This window comes from Tachyglossus aculeatus, chromosome X1, assembly GCF_015852505.1.
Source record: "Tachyglossus aculeatus isolate mTacAcu1 chromosome X1, mTacAcu1.pri, whole genome shotgun sequence".
NCBI classification, from domain to species: Eukaryota; Metazoa; Chordata; class Mammalia; order Monotremata; family Tachyglossidae; genus Tachyglossus; species Tachyglossus aculeatus.
In genome coordinates this window covers 48954055-48972162 of record NC_052101.1, presented here as the reverse complement: position 1 = coordinate 48972162, position 18108 = coordinate 48954055, and the positions used below count along the sequence as shown (strand labels likewise).

At 45.0% G+C, this 18108-nt stretch overlaps 1 protein-coding gene across 3 annotated transcripts in view; it reads left to right on the top strand.

The window, feature by feature from the left end:
• The first annotated feature begins 404 nt into the window (after window positions 1–404).
• CDKL3 (cyclin dependent kinase like 3) overlaps window positions 405–18108 on the top strand; it is a 58087-nt gene continuing 40383 nt past the window's right edge. For 2 of the 3 annotated variants that reach the window (XM_038772524.1, XM_038772523.1), the window contains exons 1-4: window positions 405–469; window positions 1819–2004; window positions 5904–6098; window positions 12745–12923. In XM_038772524.1, coding sequence (XP_038628452.1) covers window positions 1840–2004; window positions 5904–6098; window positions 12745–12923 — 539 coding nt within the window. In that variant the 5' untranslated portion in view covers window positions 405–469; window positions 1819–1839. Of the gene's footprint in view, window positions 470–1818; window positions 2005–2156; window positions 2211–5903; window positions 6099–12744; window positions 12924–18108 lie in introns of those variants that run through there. The other variant, XM_038772525.1, reaches the window with a different exon arrangement.

The window sequence follows — 18108 nt, the reverse complement described above, 5'->3', positions numbered from 1 at the left end:
GCTTGGCACAGAGTAAGCGCTTACGAAATACCATTACTATCATTATTTCCATTCATTGGAGGGCCAAATTTGGGCAAATCCCCCACTTCATAACGTATAAACTCAGCTCCCATCCCCTGACAGTATTGGTGTAAAAATAATAGTAATAAATGATAATGTGGCACCGCAAGGGAAGACACCAACGTGGCGGTGGGAGCAGCTTCCCTCAGGAGAAACCTCCTCAGGCCGCTGCCAACGCCTGACGTGACCCGCCCGTTCCCGCCCCATCACGTGTCCCCTCGCGCGTGCGCACGACCCCACCGGCCCCGCCCTATCACGTGACCCCCGCTCGTCTCCGCCCCCTCCCTGTCACGTGCTCCCTGCTCCTCTCTCCGGTTTCCGCTTTCACTTCCGGGTGAGGGGGCGCGGGCGGGGCCGTTGCCATGGTAACGGGCGGCCATGGGCGGAGGCGTCGCCGGTCAGGTCAACGGTGGGATGGACCCCCCCCCCCCCCCCACAGAGCATTTGGGCCCCGGGGTTTATCTATTATTTATAATAATAATAATAGTGATGGTATTTGATAAACGCTTACTGTGTGCCAAGCACTGTCCTAAGCGCTGGGGGAGATACAATCAATCAATCAATCGTATTGATTGAGCGCTTACTGTGTGCAGAGCACTGTACTAAGCGCTTGGGAAGTACAAGTTGGCAACATATAGAGACAGTCAATCAATCAATCGTATTTACTGAGCGCTTTATTTATTTATTTTACTTGTACATATCTATTCTATTTATTTTCTTTTGTTAGTATGTTTGGCTTTGTTCTCTGTCTCCCCCTTTTAGACTGTGAGCCCACTGTTGGGTAGGGACTGTCTCTATATGTTGCCAATTTGGACTTCCCAAGCGCTTAGTACAGTGCTCTGCACACAGTAAGCGCTCAATAAATACGACTGATTGATTGTATGTGCTCAATAAATACCATTGATGATGATGATGATGGGAAGCCCAAGTTGGCAACATAGAGAGACGGTCCCTACCCAACAGCGGGCTCACAGTCTAGAAGGGGGAGACAGACAACAAAACCAAACATATTAACAAAATAAAATAAATAGAATAGATATGTACAAGTAAAATAAAGAAATAAATAAATAGAGTAATAAATATGTACATACATATATACAGGGTAATCAGGTTGTCCCACGTGGGGCTCACAGTCTTCATCCCCATTTTACATGTTTGTACATATTTATTTCTCTATTTTACTTGTACATACCTATTCTATTTATTTTATTTTGTTAGTATGTTTGGTTTTGTTCTCTGTCTCCCCGTTTTAGACTGTGAGCCCGCTGTTGGGTAGGGACTGTCTCTATTTGTACTTCTGAAGCGCTTAGTACAGTGCTCTGCACACAGTAAGTGCTCAATAAATACGATTGATTGATTGATTTGCAGATGAGCTAACTGAGGCCCAGAGAAGCTAAGTGGCTTGCCCAGAGTCCCACAGCTGACAAGTGGCGGAGTCGGGATTAGAACCCATGACCTTCTGACTCCAAAGCCCGGGCTGCTTACCACAGTCAATCAGTGGCATTTACCGAGTGCTCACTACTATACAGGGCACTGTACTAAATTCATTAAGTCCAGCGCTTAGAACAGTGCTTTGCACATAGTAAGCGCTTAACAAACACCATCATTATATTTATTGCGTGCCGACTGTGTGCAGAGCACTGTACTAAGCACCTGGGAGAGTACAGTTCAGTGCTTGGGAGAGTAAAACAGAATTAGAGGCACATCCCCTGCCCACCACGTGTGCCCATTTATAACCATTTCTCTTTTTCAATGAAGAAATAGGATCCAGGCTTGAAAATGGAGATGTACGAGACCCTTGGAAAAGTGGGAGAGGGAAGCTATGGCACAGTCATGAAGTGTAAGCATAAGGAAACCGGGCAGATAGTGGCCATAAAGATATTTTATGAGAAACCAGAAAAATCTGTGAACAAAATTGCAATGAGAGAAATAAAGTTCCTAAAGGTTTGCTTCTTTTGCTTTAATTGCTCTATAAATCAAAAGAGAGATTGCTAGGAAAGAAAATTTGCATCATTATTGGGATATATCAATAATTCATGCCCTATTAAGCGCAGTAGAAGGAAAACAGGTTTCACGCCATGCCTATTTTATTGCAGAACTTTTATGATGTTAAAGTGATCAAACCTATGGAAGTAGGTGTTAATGGAAAGGTAAACGATGTGTCTAATCCTTTCAATTCTGAAACCTCTTCATGTGATTCGTACATAGACTGTAAATATTTATACACGAAGCTGTTTTAACCTGAAAATATGGTCTGTTCTATGAACCAGGTGTTTTTACTAATGTCACTGATAAACAATGCCTAAACACTCAAAGATGCATTACGTTCACTAGGATGGAGGAAAAAGAAAAGAAACCCCCACGGATACTTGATGGTGTTTGCGCCTGCTTTTATTTAAGAATAATTTAACACCAATCGTCCCGTGTGGATAATCAGGACTTGGTTTAGTTCAGAATATAGTGGCAGTACCTGCTCACTTTAAACAAATCTAGTCTCTAGACTATAAGTTCGCTCTGGGCAGGGAATACATCTGTTTATTGTTGTATTGTACTCTCCCAAGCGCTTAGTACAGTGCTCTGCACACAGTGAGTGCTTAATAAATACGATTGAACGAATGTTCAATGTGGTTATCTGAATTCATCCAATACTAAAAAATTCATTCAATCTTATTTATTGAGCACTCACTGTGTGCAGAGCACTGTACTAAGCGCTTGTATGTAACCTCTGCCTACTTTGTAGATCAACAGGGCTTAACTTACATGCATCTGTGGACACAGTTTGCCCAGGCCAATGGGTTAATCCCAGAATTATAATGGATGTGAGGGTTTCTTTGCTATTTAATTACTGCATTTGTTTTATGAGTGAACTGCCTTGTGTTGTGTTACTATAGATAAGTTATTACTGCTGTGCATCTTGATGGTGACTTACATTTATATTTTATCCAGTCTGGGGCTCTTCAGTCACTTTGAAAACATAATACATTTGAAGTATGTTAGGTGTGTGTGGGTAAATATGTATTGTCAAAGTTGTGACTGGTAATATTTAAAAAATGTTAAAGTCCCCAGGTCTGGCTTTCCTATTTTAATTAGGATCATAACTCAATATCAGCATATTGCTCAAAATTCCTCTTCTGATTTGGCTGAAGTTCAGTTCACTGGATTTTAAAACTTGGTTTCCTATAATTTACAGCGAACTGTCATTTAGTATGTCATTGGAGAGCCCTGAGCTCTCTGCCATCCGCCATCCACTCCCAACTTCTGCCGTGAGTTGTTGATAGAAAAATGTCGTAATGATGAAGCAGCGTGGCCGAGTGGAGAGAACACGGGGCTGGGAGTCAGGAGGACCTGGTTCCAAACCCGTCTCTGCCACTGGTCTGCTGTGTGACCTTGGCCAAGTCACTTCACTTCTCTAGGCTCCAGTTACCTCATCTGTAAAATGGGGATTAAGACTCTGAGCCCCATGTGGAGCCGGGACTGTGGCCAACCTTAGTAACTTTTATCTACCCCAGTGCTTAGGGCCAGTCCGGTGCCTGGCGTATAGTAGGTGCTTAACAAGTACCATAAAAAATATGGAAAGAGTTGTGATGTGATAAAAAATGCTTGCAGACAATGATAAGGACATTTATTAAGTGCCTACTGTGTGCCAAGTAGAGCTAAAACAATCAGATTTAGATTCAGCCCTTGTCTCCTGCAGGACTCACAGCCTAAGAGTAGTGAAAGCAGGTATGTTATCCTCAATTTACAGATGAGCAAACTGAGGCTTACACATTAAGCCACTGGCAGAGTGGGGACTGGAACTGGAGTCAGCTTATGCCCCTGTGCCCATCATCCTCTTACCACCAGGCCACACTGCCTCCCTCCAACATCTTGCTCCCACGACCCTTGATTTTTTTCCCCCTCAGATGACTTACCTGGGAGCTTATATTAGTTAATTTCTCAATGGTTTTATTTTTGTACTCTGTGCGGAGTAAGTGGTTGGGAGGGTATTTCATTCATTCATTCAGTCGTATTTATTGAGCGCTTACTGTGTGCAGAGTACAGTACTAAGCGCTTGGGAAGTACAAGTTGGCAACATATAGAGATGGTCCCTACCCAACAGTGGGCTCACAGTCTAGAAGGGGGAGACAGACAACAAAACAAAACATGTATGATGCGATGGGGTTCTTTAACCCTGTCACTGCTCTCATCTTTCCCATAGGAAAGATTAAGCAGGAAGCCAGTGATATCCCTAAGTTTGAGAAGGTAATCCCGCCGTGTCCAAAGGCAGTCATTTTCCTTTCGTAGTGTCAGCGCGGTGTCTGCGCTACACCCAGATCTTGCCAACCTAGGGTTCGGAAAGAGGAATAAAAAAGGAAACTGGCGTGGGGATTTGGGAATGTTTATCTATTAGTCACCTTAAAAGGACTTTGAGAGAGAAATTGCAAAACGCATCAGTTGAGAGTCAGTGGAAAAATCCATGACATTGGGCCAACCAGAGTAAATGCAAAGTTTTTGCTGTTATATGTTTAATAAATTTATGAATGCAATCCTATAAGTACATCCACCTTCGTTCAGTTGAGTATATTATAAAACTCAGCTATTTTCTGGAGGAGGAAAAAGGAGAGACTAGGACAATTAAACCCAATTTATCTCCCTTAGAATGCTAATAGTAAAGCTTTTGGTTTAATAATGTTTGTTATAGAGCTAGAAGTCCCAACAATAAGCCCAGGATCTTTTTAAAATACAATAAGGTGTCATCCTGAATGTTTTATTTCCAAAGTCATTCTGATACAATTAAACCCCATTAGCATCATTCCCCCGACCCAGCAAAAGGTTTTCTGTGACGGAAACTGATGTCTGCAACTGTCTCATTCTTCCAATAATAGCTTGAACCTTGGAATTAATTAGGGAGTTGTGGCCAATGACTCAGGACCATAAATCATCTAACATGGATTTCTGTGTGTTTTAACTGATGTCTATTGTAAAATCCTGAAGTAATTTTACAATGAGGAGTTTTAAAACTAAGGAACAATTTTAGAAATCTTTTATATCATCCCAGGCTGACCCAGAGTTCTGTGTATGTATTAAACAATGCAGTTAGCCATGTCCATCCCTCCCCAGCCCCACAGTTCAGTACTGTAAACAAACTCCCACTCAGTTCCTAGGGAGTTCAGTTCATTAATTGTCAATCGTATTTATTAAGCACTTACTATATGCAGAACACTGTACTAAGCACTTGGAATCAGGTGCAATTGAATGCCCAGTTGTCTGGTGGAATAATGCATCCTAGGGGAGTTCTAGATGATCTAGAATCACAGAAAGCCAATTATCCAGATGTTGATATGCCAAATTGACTGATTACTCCCCCCCCCTCCCAAAAAAAAACCCTAGTCTGGATGATAAAAATAATTCTAACAGCTGAATCTTGGGGGCCCGCCCATCCAAAATAATTAAGCCCAGTATTGTCTGGGTATGAAAATTGACCTGAAATGGCATTGTTTCAAATAGCTGGGAGAATCGTCATTCTGAGGAAGTTGCTTCATTTAGCTGGTTGCCCAAGATGTACAAGATAAGGTGGTTTATGTTTCCTTTCTGTTGCTCTTTAAAACTTATGATGAGTCTGTGGTAATTCAGCAACTTGCTCATCTTTTGTGCTTCAAAGGTAAAAGGAATGAAACGTACTGCTCTTGCGCTGGTTAAAATCCCGTGCAGTGTTTGGGCATCACCATTCCTGATCCCTCTCAGAATGATAGAAGTTCTGAAGCTTTTTCTTGCTGTCCTACTGTCATTAAGAAATGAGATCATTGTACTTAAAAATCAATTCCGAGAAATGGCACTCATTATTTTTTTTCTTTTGTCAATAGCAATTTCGTCATGAAAACCTGGTCAATTTGATTGAAGTATTTAGACAGAAAAAGAAAATTCATTTGGTGTTTGAATTTATTGATCACACAGTTTTAGATGAACTACAGCATTACTGTCATGGATTGGAGAGCAAACGACTTAGGAAATACCTTTTCCAGATCCTTCGAGCTCTTGAATTCCTTCATAATAACAACGTAAGTACTACTGAGACAGCAGAGAGCTCGGGTGTTTAGGATTAATATAATTTCAGAGACTTTCTTTTAAACGGCTTTGTTTAAGCGCTTGCTATGGGCCAGGCACTGTACTGAGTCCTCGGTAAATACAAGCTAATCAGATTGGACACAGTCCCTGTCCCGCATGAAGCTCAGTCCTCGGAGATACAAGCTAATCAGATTGGACACAGTCCCTGTTCCACATGAAGCTCGTAGTCTGAATCCCCATTTTACAGATGAGGTAACTGAGGCCAAGAGAAGTGAAGTGTCTTCCCCAAAGTCACACAGCAGACAAATGGCAGAGCTAGGATTAGAACCCAGCTCCCTCCGACTCCCAGGCCTGGGCTTTACCTAATAGGCCACACTGCTTCCCGTGCTTTGAGAGACTTGAAATTGGTGGAAATTCATCCATTTGCCTAAATGTCATAATGAGAGGAAGTGGTGTAGCGAAGGGGAAGGAGTGGTGCATTTTTTCCCTTTAAAAATGATCCCCGTTGGATTCAGGCTCCAAGCTTGGCTGTGAGATCTGGGGAAGGGAAAAGGAGGGGGGCCAGTGAGGTTCATCAGTGATATTGTTCTCAGACCTCTGGTGATGGCAGAGACAGAACAGTTCATTAAAAAACCCTTCCTCCTCCTACTGCTCCTCCTTCCACATAGATTCTCCTAGCCTACAGGTTTGCTGTCCTGCTGTCAACCGTTGTTGCTGTTTGTCGGGGATTTATGATACGTCACTCACCTTCCATTAACATGGCATAGAAACGCCATTCCTGTGAGCGGCTTCAGAAGTGAAAGTTCTGGAAAACTTTCAGCTGAGGTTACTTGGCTTATTGCATTGGTTCTTTTCCCTTCTGAGAAGTTTTGAGTTTGGGGGAATTTCCCTTAACTCTCTCCACCTCCAGGGATAAAAGAGGGTTGCCTTAGTAGAACCCGTCCATTACCTGTCGCGCAGGGGTTGGGATGGTGATATTTTAATGTAAAAATATTGGATTGGCTCCCTCTTTTCACCCCTCAGCTCCACAACACTTATTTATACACCCATAATTTATTTATTTATATTAATGTCTGTCTTCCCCTCTAGACTGTGAGCTCATTGTGGACAGGGAATGTGTCTGTTTATTGTACTGTACTCTGCCAAGCGCTTAGTACAGTGCTCTGCAGACAGTAAGCTCTCAATAAATATGATTGATTAAAAGATGTTAAAATGCAGATTAACGAGAAGCTATTTAGGCTCCTTGGACTAAAGGCACTACAATTGATTTCAAAGTATGATTATTCTAGTTCTTCTCTCCAGTGTATCCTACTTGGCTTGTGCACGCCAAAGCCTTTTCCTCATTGGTAACGGTTTTCTAAGTAAACTCGGTCAAACAGATTGCTTCCGAAAGGCTAAAAGAAGTGTGTTATTTTGAGCTCTTAGAACAGCTAATTGTCTCAGACAATTTCCACCGTTATTGGAGAATGTGGAGGCACTCCAGAGGCATCTAGACCAAGGTTTTCAAAAATGATTACATTAGAACGAAGAGATTGTCTGTGCCTGAATGTAAAGAAATTGTATCTCGTAGCTTGTATCTGCTCCAGCGCTCAATACAGTGCCTAGCACATAGAAAGCGCTTAACAAGTACCGTTTTTTAAAAAGAATCAATCAGTGGTATTTATTGCATGCTTACTGTGTGCGGAGCACTGTAATAAGTGTTTGAGAGAGTATAATGCAAAAGAGTAGGTAAGAGGCAATCCCTGAGAGAAGCAGCGTGGCTCAGTGGAAAGAGCACGGGCTTTGGAGTCAGAGGCCATGGGTTCGAATCCTGGCTCCACCAATTGTCAGCTGTGTGACTTTGGGCAAGTCACTTAACTTCTCTGGGCCTCAGTTACCTCATCTGTAAAATGGGGATTAAGACTGTGAGCCCCCTGTGGGACAACCTTATTGCCTTGTAACCTCCCCAGCGCTTAGAACAGTGCTTTGCACATAGTAAGTGCTTAATAAATGCCATCAGTATCAGTAAGGAGCTCACAGACTAGAGGGAAAAAGAGACATGAAAAATAATTACAGATGGATAATAATGATGGTGTTTATTAAACGCCTACTATGTGCCACACATATAATAATAATAATAATAATTTTGGTGTCAAGCACTTACTCTGTGCCAAGCACTGTTCTAAGCGCTGGGGTAGATACAGGGTAATCACGTCCCACGTGGGGCTCACAGTCTTAATCCCCATTTTACAGATGAGGTAACTGAGGCACAGAGAAGTTAAGTGACTTGCCCAAAGTCACCCAGCTGACAAGTGGTGGAGCCGGGATTAGAACCCATGACCTCTGTCTCCCAAGCCCGTGCTCTTTCCACTAAGCCGTGCTGCTTCATGCTACTTATGCATATGTACATAAGTCCTATGGGACTTGGAGGAGGAGGGGTGAATATCAAAGTCAAACCAGGTCCGGTTTCTGGCTACTGCCTTGATCTTTGATTTTGGAAGTTGAACTCAATTATGTAAGCTGTTATTTTAAACAAAATTACCAATCTGAGGGAAAATCAAGGACAGTCAATCGATTTGTGTGCAATCAAGATGAACAAAGTTAGGCTGTTGAACCAGTTGTCCTGGGTTCCATCTTAAGCATCCTAACCTAGCATCCTCATCCCATAAACTTGTTCGCAAGGGTCCAGGCTAACAACCAGTTATCGCCACCTTGCAGGGTTGGCAGTGGTTTTGATAACCAGCTGAAATGTTTAGCTCCCTGTTTCTTGGCAGGCTGCCAGGACATGTACAGGATCAGCTCTTTGAGAGGTTGGCGTACTAGGCAAGGAGAGAGAAGCGGAGAAATGAAGGGGCATTTAAGCGGTGTGCCAGGGAGGGCTAGGTGGGGGAATGGTTTGGCCCAAAGCCTTGGGCTTTTGCTTCTCCCCTGAAGCCGCTGCCAAATTTGTTAGGAAGAAGGGCCAATGTTGCCTCATTCTGCCGAGGCTGGGAATGAGACTGGGGAAGAAGGTGAGGCTGGGATGGGCGGAGATGGCGACAGCAGCAGCCGCGTTGATTCATGGTCACTTGGGAAATCCAACAGAGGTAGAACACTTGGAGAGGCAAGATGGCTTGGCTACCTTTAGCCCGGGAGCCTGGCAAGTGGTTAATGGAGTTCTACACCACTGCCGAACTCTCATGCTTTCCCCGGTTAGCCGGGACTGTGAAAGTTTGTCTTATAAGGGGGAACCCAGCTCACACCAAGATCTCTTGGATTTCTTGGCTTTCAAGTGCAGCTCCAAATCCACATGTTTAAAATCTGTCCTGCCTCTAACTTCAAACAAGCCTGATCTCTCTCTCTCTGTCTATCTCTATCTATCTATAGGTGGTATTTGTTAAGTGCTTACTATGTGCCAGGCACTGTCCTAAGCACTGAGTGGTTACAAGCTAATCAGCTTGGGCACAGTCCATGGCCCACGTGGGGCTCAGAGTCTTAACCCCCATTTTGCAGACGAAGTAACTGAGGCACAGAGAAGTTAAATGATTGCCCAGTGGTTGCCCAGCAGACAACTGATAGAGCTGTTATTAGAACCTAGGCCCTTCTGACTCTTAGGCCCCTGTTCTATCCACTAGGCCAAGCTGCTTCTCCTGAGACCCTGTGGCCAGCTGTGGGGGTTTGGATGGGAGGGAGAGGAGGAAGCTGTTTGTTTAATTGGTTTGATGTGTATATATCTATAATTGTATTTATTTATATTTACGCCTCTTTACTTGTTTTGATGTCTGTCTCCCCCCTTCTAGACTGTGAGCCCATTCTGGGCAGGGATTGTCTCTATTGCTGAATTGTACTTTCCAACCGCTTAGTACAGTGCTCTGCACACAGAAACGCGCAATAAATACTATTGAATGAATGAATGAGCTAGGTGTTGTGGAGCCTGAGGTGCTCTTTGACTGTCAGGTCACCAGTTTTTCTGGACCTTCTCAAGCCATAGCAGGGTCTAAGCAGTGCAGTCGTCATGGTTGTGGAAGGTCCTGGCCCACACAGAAGTATGGCAGGCTGTTTTGGCTTCTAAGAGTTTATGAGACTTACGACACCGAATCCATCCCGTAATGATTTACACAATGCCATGCAGTTAAAAAACATTTTTTGTATCTGGTCAGCCTTCGTATATTATCAAGTTTTCTTAGTACCAAGATGTAGGTAATGGTACGCCTAATTCATCCTCGAAGATTTTAACATTTTGAACTTGTGAAAGTGGATGAGGGTGGAATTGGGCAAACTTGCCTAGACGTCAAAAGTGGAATTTCCTTATAAAGGCGTTGTGTTTAAAATTGGAACCTGCCTCATGCCATGCTTTGGCTTAAAAAGGAATGTTCATCTATTCGGTTTGCGGCACTTTCATAAGCAGACTCAGTGAGAACCACATATGACCGCATACAATTCCCTGCATCTCCCTTATTTTTCCGGCATGTAAAGGCTAACTTTATGTTCTATTTTGCGTGTTTCTAGAGGGATTGCTGTTTTAAATGTGAAAAGGTAAGGTCCCAAAAGAAAGCTCAGGGTACAAATAATAGGTACAAATTACAAACAATACAGAGAAGCAGCATGGTGTAGTGAGTAGATGAGCCTGGGAGTCAGAAGGTCATGGGTTCTAATCCCACTCTGCCACTTGTCTGCCCTGAGACCTTGGGCAAGTCACTTCCCTTCTTTGGGCCTCAGTTACCTCATCTGCAAAACGGGGATTGAGACTGTGAGCCCCAAGTGGGTTAGGGACCGTGTCCAACCCGATTTGCTGGTATCCACCCCAGCGCTTAGTACAGCGTCTGTCACATAGTAAGCACTTAACAAATACCATAATTATAATTATGAGATAAAGTACCCACCTCAAAGAGTCTCCCCCAAGATGCTCTGTGGAAGAGGGAGAATAATATTGGTTCCAGGTCTGTGCCTTGGCGAAGTGCGTGGGATGGGAAAGGCGACTGAGAGGAAGAGGGAGAATGACTTCCTAAACAGGAATTGCTGCTAACAAATAGAGGTGGAAGTCAATGTAATATCAGGATTCCAAGACCTTGGTTCAAACTTGCCTCGGCACATTGTTCTAAGGACAGCAGCGTGGTATGCTGGAAAAAGGACTCAGCCAGGAGTTAGGACACCAGGCTTTATTTGAAACTCTGCCACTGGCCTCCTGTGTGACCTTGACAAGTTACTCAAGCACTCTGAGCCTCAATTTCTGTGAAATGGGGATTGTGTTGACCTTTTCCTGCGGCTCACAGGGACGTCGCGAGGTTAAATTGAGATCGTCGATCTGAAAGAGCTTTGGAAAAATAAAAGCAGCGTGGTCTAGTGGATAGAGCACGGGCCTGGGAATCAGAAGGATCTGGGTTCTAATCCCAGTGCTGCCACTTGTCTGCTGTGTGACCTTGGGCAACTCACTTGACTTTTCTGGGCCTCAGCTACCTCATCCACCAGATGGGGATTAAGACTGGGCCAATGCGGGAGTGGACTGTGTCCAACCTGATTAGCCTGTGTCTGCCCCAGCTCTCAATGCAGTGCGTAGCACATGGTACGCACGTAACAAAAAAGTGCAATTAAAAAACAAACTGCGTGGACTGGGACATATCTTCAAGAGAGCATGGGTATCCATTGAGTAATGTGTCCAGGAGACTGAAGACAATTCAATTTGTTCTCCTCAAAACTTGTAATAGCCGTAGTGGATCGTGGAATTAAATTCCAACATGAACAGCAAATGGGGTTCTTTCCAAACTACTTTTTATCAGGCGACCCTTCAGACACTGGCCGTGGCTAACTGAGGACACACAAACTGACAGTGAAAATGCCCCAGAGATGAAAAGACTATTGGTTTTAAAGGATGAATCAGTTTGCCCCCTTCTACTTTACTTTCCTGATTTCCTGTGCAGCCCTTCCTGTACATGGGAAGCAGCTTGGCCTAGTAGCTAGAGCACGGACTCGGGAGTCAGAAGATCACATGGGATGGGGATTATGTCCAATCTGATTTGCTTGTATCCACCCCAGTGCTGGACAGGGACTGTGTCCAACCTGATTAACCTGTAGTTAATTCTGTCGTATTGTACGCTCACAAGCACTACACATGGTAGACACTCAATACCGTTGATTGATCTACTCCAGTGCTCAGTACAGTGCCTGGCACATTGTAGGCGCTTAACAAATACTGTAAAAAAAAAAGTGCTATACACCAAATAAGGCAGGTTGTAGTAAGTCCAGTTTCAGAGATGGCAGCTTCAGGGGAATCCGTTAACAGGGCTATGCTGGTGTGATTTTTTTTTTCCACTTTACAGATGGACACTGAAAGTCAACCAAGGTCCCTCCTCAGCTAGCCAACTCGAGAGCCTCTGGAAAAACCTGGACTTCTCAATTCCAGGTTCCTTCCCTTTCCCATTCTTCCCTTTATATCCTATGGTTGAGAGTTTCCTGTGCTCTTGCCAGTTTTGCTCGTTCATGACTCCTCAACAAGATGTTTCTCTCTTTTCCTGTGTGCAGGTGGATAGAACGGGAGAGGATCACCACAACCCTGCATCCTCAGGAAAAAAGGCTTGCCTTCCCTGGCAAGATGTGCCCTGTGCAAATTTGGAAACACTGGATCTCTCATTTACAGTATGCTCAACTTCTGATCAACGAATCCTGTTTGTGGTTTGTTCGTAGATCATTCATCGGGATATAAAACCAGAGAACATTTTAGTTTCCCAGTCTGGGATCACTAAACTCTGTGATTTTGGCTTTGCTCGGACATTAGCAGCCCCAGGGGACATTTACACCGACTACGTGGCTACACGGTGGTATAGAGCTCCGGAACTGGTTTTAAAGGACACCACTTATGGAAAGTAAGTATCCATTTGAGTTACTGTGAGCTCTGCTGGTCGCAGCTTCCCACCCTTTTTTTTTTTAATGCTATTTGTTGAAGGCTTTCTGTGTGCCTGGCACTGTACTAAGCACTGGGTAGATACAAGGTAATCACATTGGACACCGCCTTTATCTCACATGGGGCTCACAGTCTTAACCCCCATTTTACAGAGGAGGGAACAGAGGCCCAGAGAAGTGTAGTGACTTGCCCAAGGTCACACACAGCGTGCAAGTGGCAGATTAAAACCCAGGTCCTTCCAACTCCCAGGCCGGCATTCTACCCATTCATTCATTTGTTCATTTGTGTTTATTGAGCACTTACTGTGTGCCCAGCACTGTACTAAGCGCTTGGGAGAGTACAATACAACAATATAGACATTCCCTGCCCACAATGAACTTACAGTCTGCGGGGGTGGGGGGAGGCAGATATCAATACAAATAAATAAATTACAGCTATGTACATAAGTGCTGTGGGGCTGGGAGAGGGGAAGAGCAAAGGGAGGAAGTCAGAGTGAAGCAGAAGGGAGTGGGAAATGAGGAAAGGGGGGACTTAGTCTGGGAAGAGAAGGCCTCTTGGAGGAAATGTGCCTTCAGTAAGGCTTTGAAATGGGGGAAAGTAGTCAGATTGTCAGATTTGAGGAGGGAGGGTGTTCCAGGTCAAAGTCAGGACAGGCTAAGAGTTGGCAGCGAGGTAGTTGAGATCAAGGCACGGTGAGAAGATTAGCTTAGAGGAGCAGAGTTGGGCCTGGGTTGTAGAAGGAGAGAAGCGAGGTGAGATGGGATGGGGCAAGGTGGTTGACCTCTTTAAAGCCAGTGGTGAGGAGGGGTTTTTTCTGATGTGGAGGTGGATGGGCAACCACTGGAATTTTTTGAGGAGCAGGGTGACATTTCCTGAACGTTTGTATCGAAAAATGATCTGGGCAGCAGAGTGAAGTATGGACTGGAGTGGGGAGAGACAGGACGCTGGGAAGTCAGCAAGGAAGCCAGTGTAGTACTCCAGTCAGGATAGGGTGAGTGATTGTTTGGATGAAGAGGAAAGGGCGGATTTTAGCGATGTTATGAAGAAGGGACCGACAAGAGGCCACACTGTTTCTCCTTCCTCACTCTTCGTACTAGGCCGTCAGTCCGGCACTGGGAGCTTTATGCCTGGCCATTGCTGGCCCACCCTCCCTCTCTGTCCTGCATAGTCTCAGCCTGCAGACCGAAAACTCCTTAGCACAAGCCCTACTGATGGCCCCATCAAGCACTTTTTCCTGGCTGTTCCAGCCACTGTCATGCTATCTGCCATTCTGAGCACTTAATTCATTTCACTCTTCCATAGGGGGGCCACTGATGGCCCAGCCGGATAGCTGGCGGGCGCACTGTGGCATCACGGGTTAGGTCAGGCGTGCAGCATAACATAATGAAGTCAATTAGATTGTAAACTCATTGCGGAAAAGGTGCACGTCTGACTACTCTGTTATGTTGTACTCTCCCAAGCCCACTCCCCCTGATCCCCGCAAGTGTAAGTAGTCCTCTAGACTGTAAGCTCATTGCGGACAGGGCGTGTGTCTGTTTATTGTTGTACTGTGCTCTCCCAAGTGCCTAAGACAGTGCTCGGCACACAGTAAGTGCTCAATATTTACAATTGAATGAAAGCACTTTAGTTCAGTGCACTGCACAGAGTAAGTGCTAAATAAATATGATTGATCGATTGAATTGGGCCATCTCAGGGAAGCATGCCCTGGACTGCCCGAATCTACAGGTCTCTTCAGGAGGACACTGACTCCCCCAACAGCTCCAGAGCCATTGCGGGTCCCCGTGGATACGGGTGCTGTTTCTGGGCTGTGGGGCTGAAAAATACCAGGCAGAAGGCATCCATTCTGTTCCATACACAGTGGGAGACCGGTCTGTCGATTGTAAAGCCACGTGAACGCGCACCCGACTTGCCAGCATAGTAAACACTTCAGAGCAGAGGCTGGACGAGATATTTTGGTGCCCAAGGGGATTGTTGAACTCCATTGGAGGAAGGAGGCGAGAAGCCTCTCTTTGCTTAAATGGCTAATGGGCACCTCATTCCACTCAACAGAACAATCTTGAGTGTGTGCAGGTGAACAGATCGAGGAAGCAGCAGGAAAGGGAGAGGGCAGCAGACATGAGGGACTACAGAAATCCAGAGAGACAGAGAGAGATGGGGAACGTGTCTGTCAACTCTGTTATACTGTACTCTCCCAAGCACTTGGTACAGTGCTCTGCACACAGTAAGTGCTGAATAAATATGATTGAATTGAAAGCATGATACCCGCCTCTCTCTTTGCTTCTCCCCCAATCATATGTAGTCTCTTCTCTTTAATAAACTCCCCTCCCTCCTCCCCTTCTACCTCTCCCGAAGGCAAACTTCTTCAGATCCTCCTCCATAAACATCCCACACCCTTCTCTGCAAACTTCCTTTTCCATTGTTGCCCTCTGGCACCCCCCACCCCCCCCCCCCCCCCAACGTCCTTTCTCTTCCTTCCCCACCACCCCAAGACTCTTCTACTGCTACTTCTCTCCATGGCTCCTTTCCCTCCCCCTCACCCCACTCTCACTCCTCCCGACTTCAGGTAGGTGACTATAGTTTGGGGAGCCCAGAGTGGTTGAAAAGGAAGGAAATACAGGGAAAAAAAAGCAGGAGAGAGAAAGAGACAAATTCAGAGGAGGAAAAACAGGAGGAGAGGCAGAAAGGGAGAACATGAAGAAAGGGACAGAGAGGGTACACGCACATGCGTGGAACAGGAGAAGAGGCAGAAAGGGAGAACATGAAGAAAGGGACAGAGAGGGGACACGCACATGCGTGGACTCCCACAGACATGCAGACCGTACTCCCGTTCTCCTCCTGCAACACAGTGGCAGACCTCCTGCTTTCATCCTGGCTCATGCTGCTTACCAGCGAGGCCTGGGATGATTCATCTTAGCATCTTGAGGTTGATGGATTTTCAGCAGAGTTTCGCAGGAGCGGAGCAGAGGGGCGTGGTCCGGCCTAAAGGGTGGAAGAGAGCCTTGCTCATAAAACAGGAAGAGGTTGCTCTCATTAATTATTGCTGCCAGGTTTAGTTGCCAGTTCCAATTGCAATCTCAATGGCTTTCCCCAACTCTCTGAAGACCTTGGAATGCCATGGCTGGGCAGAGAAGGCCGGGAATTCCTGCCCCATTTCGCCCTTTGTGAAGCCTGAGGCACTTCGAAATACACTACTTCTACAGCTGATCCCTTGGTGGGATGTGTCCCAGGAGCTAGTTTCTCCAGACATAAACTTGAAAGATGATATTTCACATGAGATGAGAACTTGCTCATAATACTTTCCACCGATTGATGTCTGCTTACTATACTTGAACCCGCTTCATCTAAATACACTACTTCTACAGCTGATCCCTTGGTGGGATGTGTCCCAGGAGCTAGTTTCTCCAGACATAGAAAGATGATATTTCACATGAGATGAGAACTTGCTCATAATACTTTCCACCGATTGATGTCTGCTCACTATAGTTGAACCCGATTCATCTCCCTATCAGAACAGTGATACTATTAGATTGGAAACTCAACCTCCCTTGATCAATCACTGTGGTGATAATGGAGCATTTAGCTTGTGTGTTTTTCACCTCTCGCATCAATAACCAGAACAGTTCTTTCAGAAAAAAACTGCCCTGGCTTGTAGATAAAGACCAGCATCTCAATACATGGAGTAAATAACGTTTATGTGATTGCTTTCCAGGAAAGCCAGAACTCCATGGGCCACAGCAGCCCAATTAAATCCATCCTGGCTGACTTATCTGCAGGTAATCTTCTTACCAGAGATTGAGAAGAGACCCAGGCACCTTTGGTCTGCACTTTTCCCTCCTTCTGTACTTGGATGGGCAGTAGTGGCTGAAGTTTAAAATGAGAACTTGCAAGGATTCAAAGAAAGGGTTCTCCCCTAGCAGGAGAATGGGGTGGTAAGAGTGGAGTGTAGCAAGACGCGACTCTGAACACACTGTAACACAGTTCCATCATAGATTCTAGACAAAAGCTCCAGGAACATGGGTGGGGTTAGGCACATATAAGGCACAAGGGAGGAAGTGGAGCTTTGCATCTCCTTTTTTATGGGTCTCCAAACTCTGGCTATAACATGGCCTGGTGGAAAGAGCACAGGCCTGGAAGTAGAGGCCCTGGTTTCAAATCCTGGTTCCTCCAATTGCTTGCTGTGTGACCTTGGGCAAACCATTTCTCTGTTCTTCAGTTTCCTGAATGTAAAATGGGGATTCAGGCCTACTCCCTCCTACTTAGAGTGTGACTCCCATGTGAGACAGGGACTGTGTCCAACCTGATAAAACTTGCATCTATCCCGGCGCTTAGAATGGTGTTTGACATGTAGAAAGTGCTTAACAAATACCACGGGGAAAAAACCAACTTAATGTACTAGTTTATGTTAGATTTCTGTTATTTATTCTTTCACACTTTGACCTACTTAAATCTTCTGATTTACTGCTCAAAGTACAGGAGGAGGGAAAAATGCAGGCCAAAGGTGCCTAGATCTCTTCTCAGTCTTTGGTAAGAAGACTATTACCTGCAGATAGGTAAACCAGGATGGATTTAATTAGGCTGTTGTGGCCCATGGTGTTCTGATTTTCCTGAAAAGCAACTTGTTAAATATTATTTACTCTGTGTACTGACATTGGTCTTCATCCGACCACCCAGTGGCACAACGGAGGACAATTTTTTTCCTGAAAGAACTGTTCTGGTTATTGATGTTGGAGGTGAAAAACACACAAGCCAAAAGCTCCAGCATCACCGCAGTGATGGATAGGGGTGTCAGCACCAGGCTAGGCCAAGGTCATTGGAGGGAGGGTGGGTCATTTCACTCTGCTCCTACCTCCATCAAGCAGCTTGTTCAGAAATGTTCCTCAGCCTGCCAAGTTAACATTTATCAAGGAATCAATGGTATGTATTGAGTGCTTACTATGTGCAAAGCACTGTAGTAATCACTTACTGAAAAATCTTACCCCTCCACCCCAGTTGTCTGACTTGCAGGCCATAAGCCGACTAGCCTGGCGCTATGTTTATGGAGGAGAAAAAGGCACGGCTAAAATCCAATAAAAAACCGTGACTTCTTGGCACCTCTGAACTTGAACCAAGTTTCTGGCTCCTCATTATTACCTTAGCAAATACACATT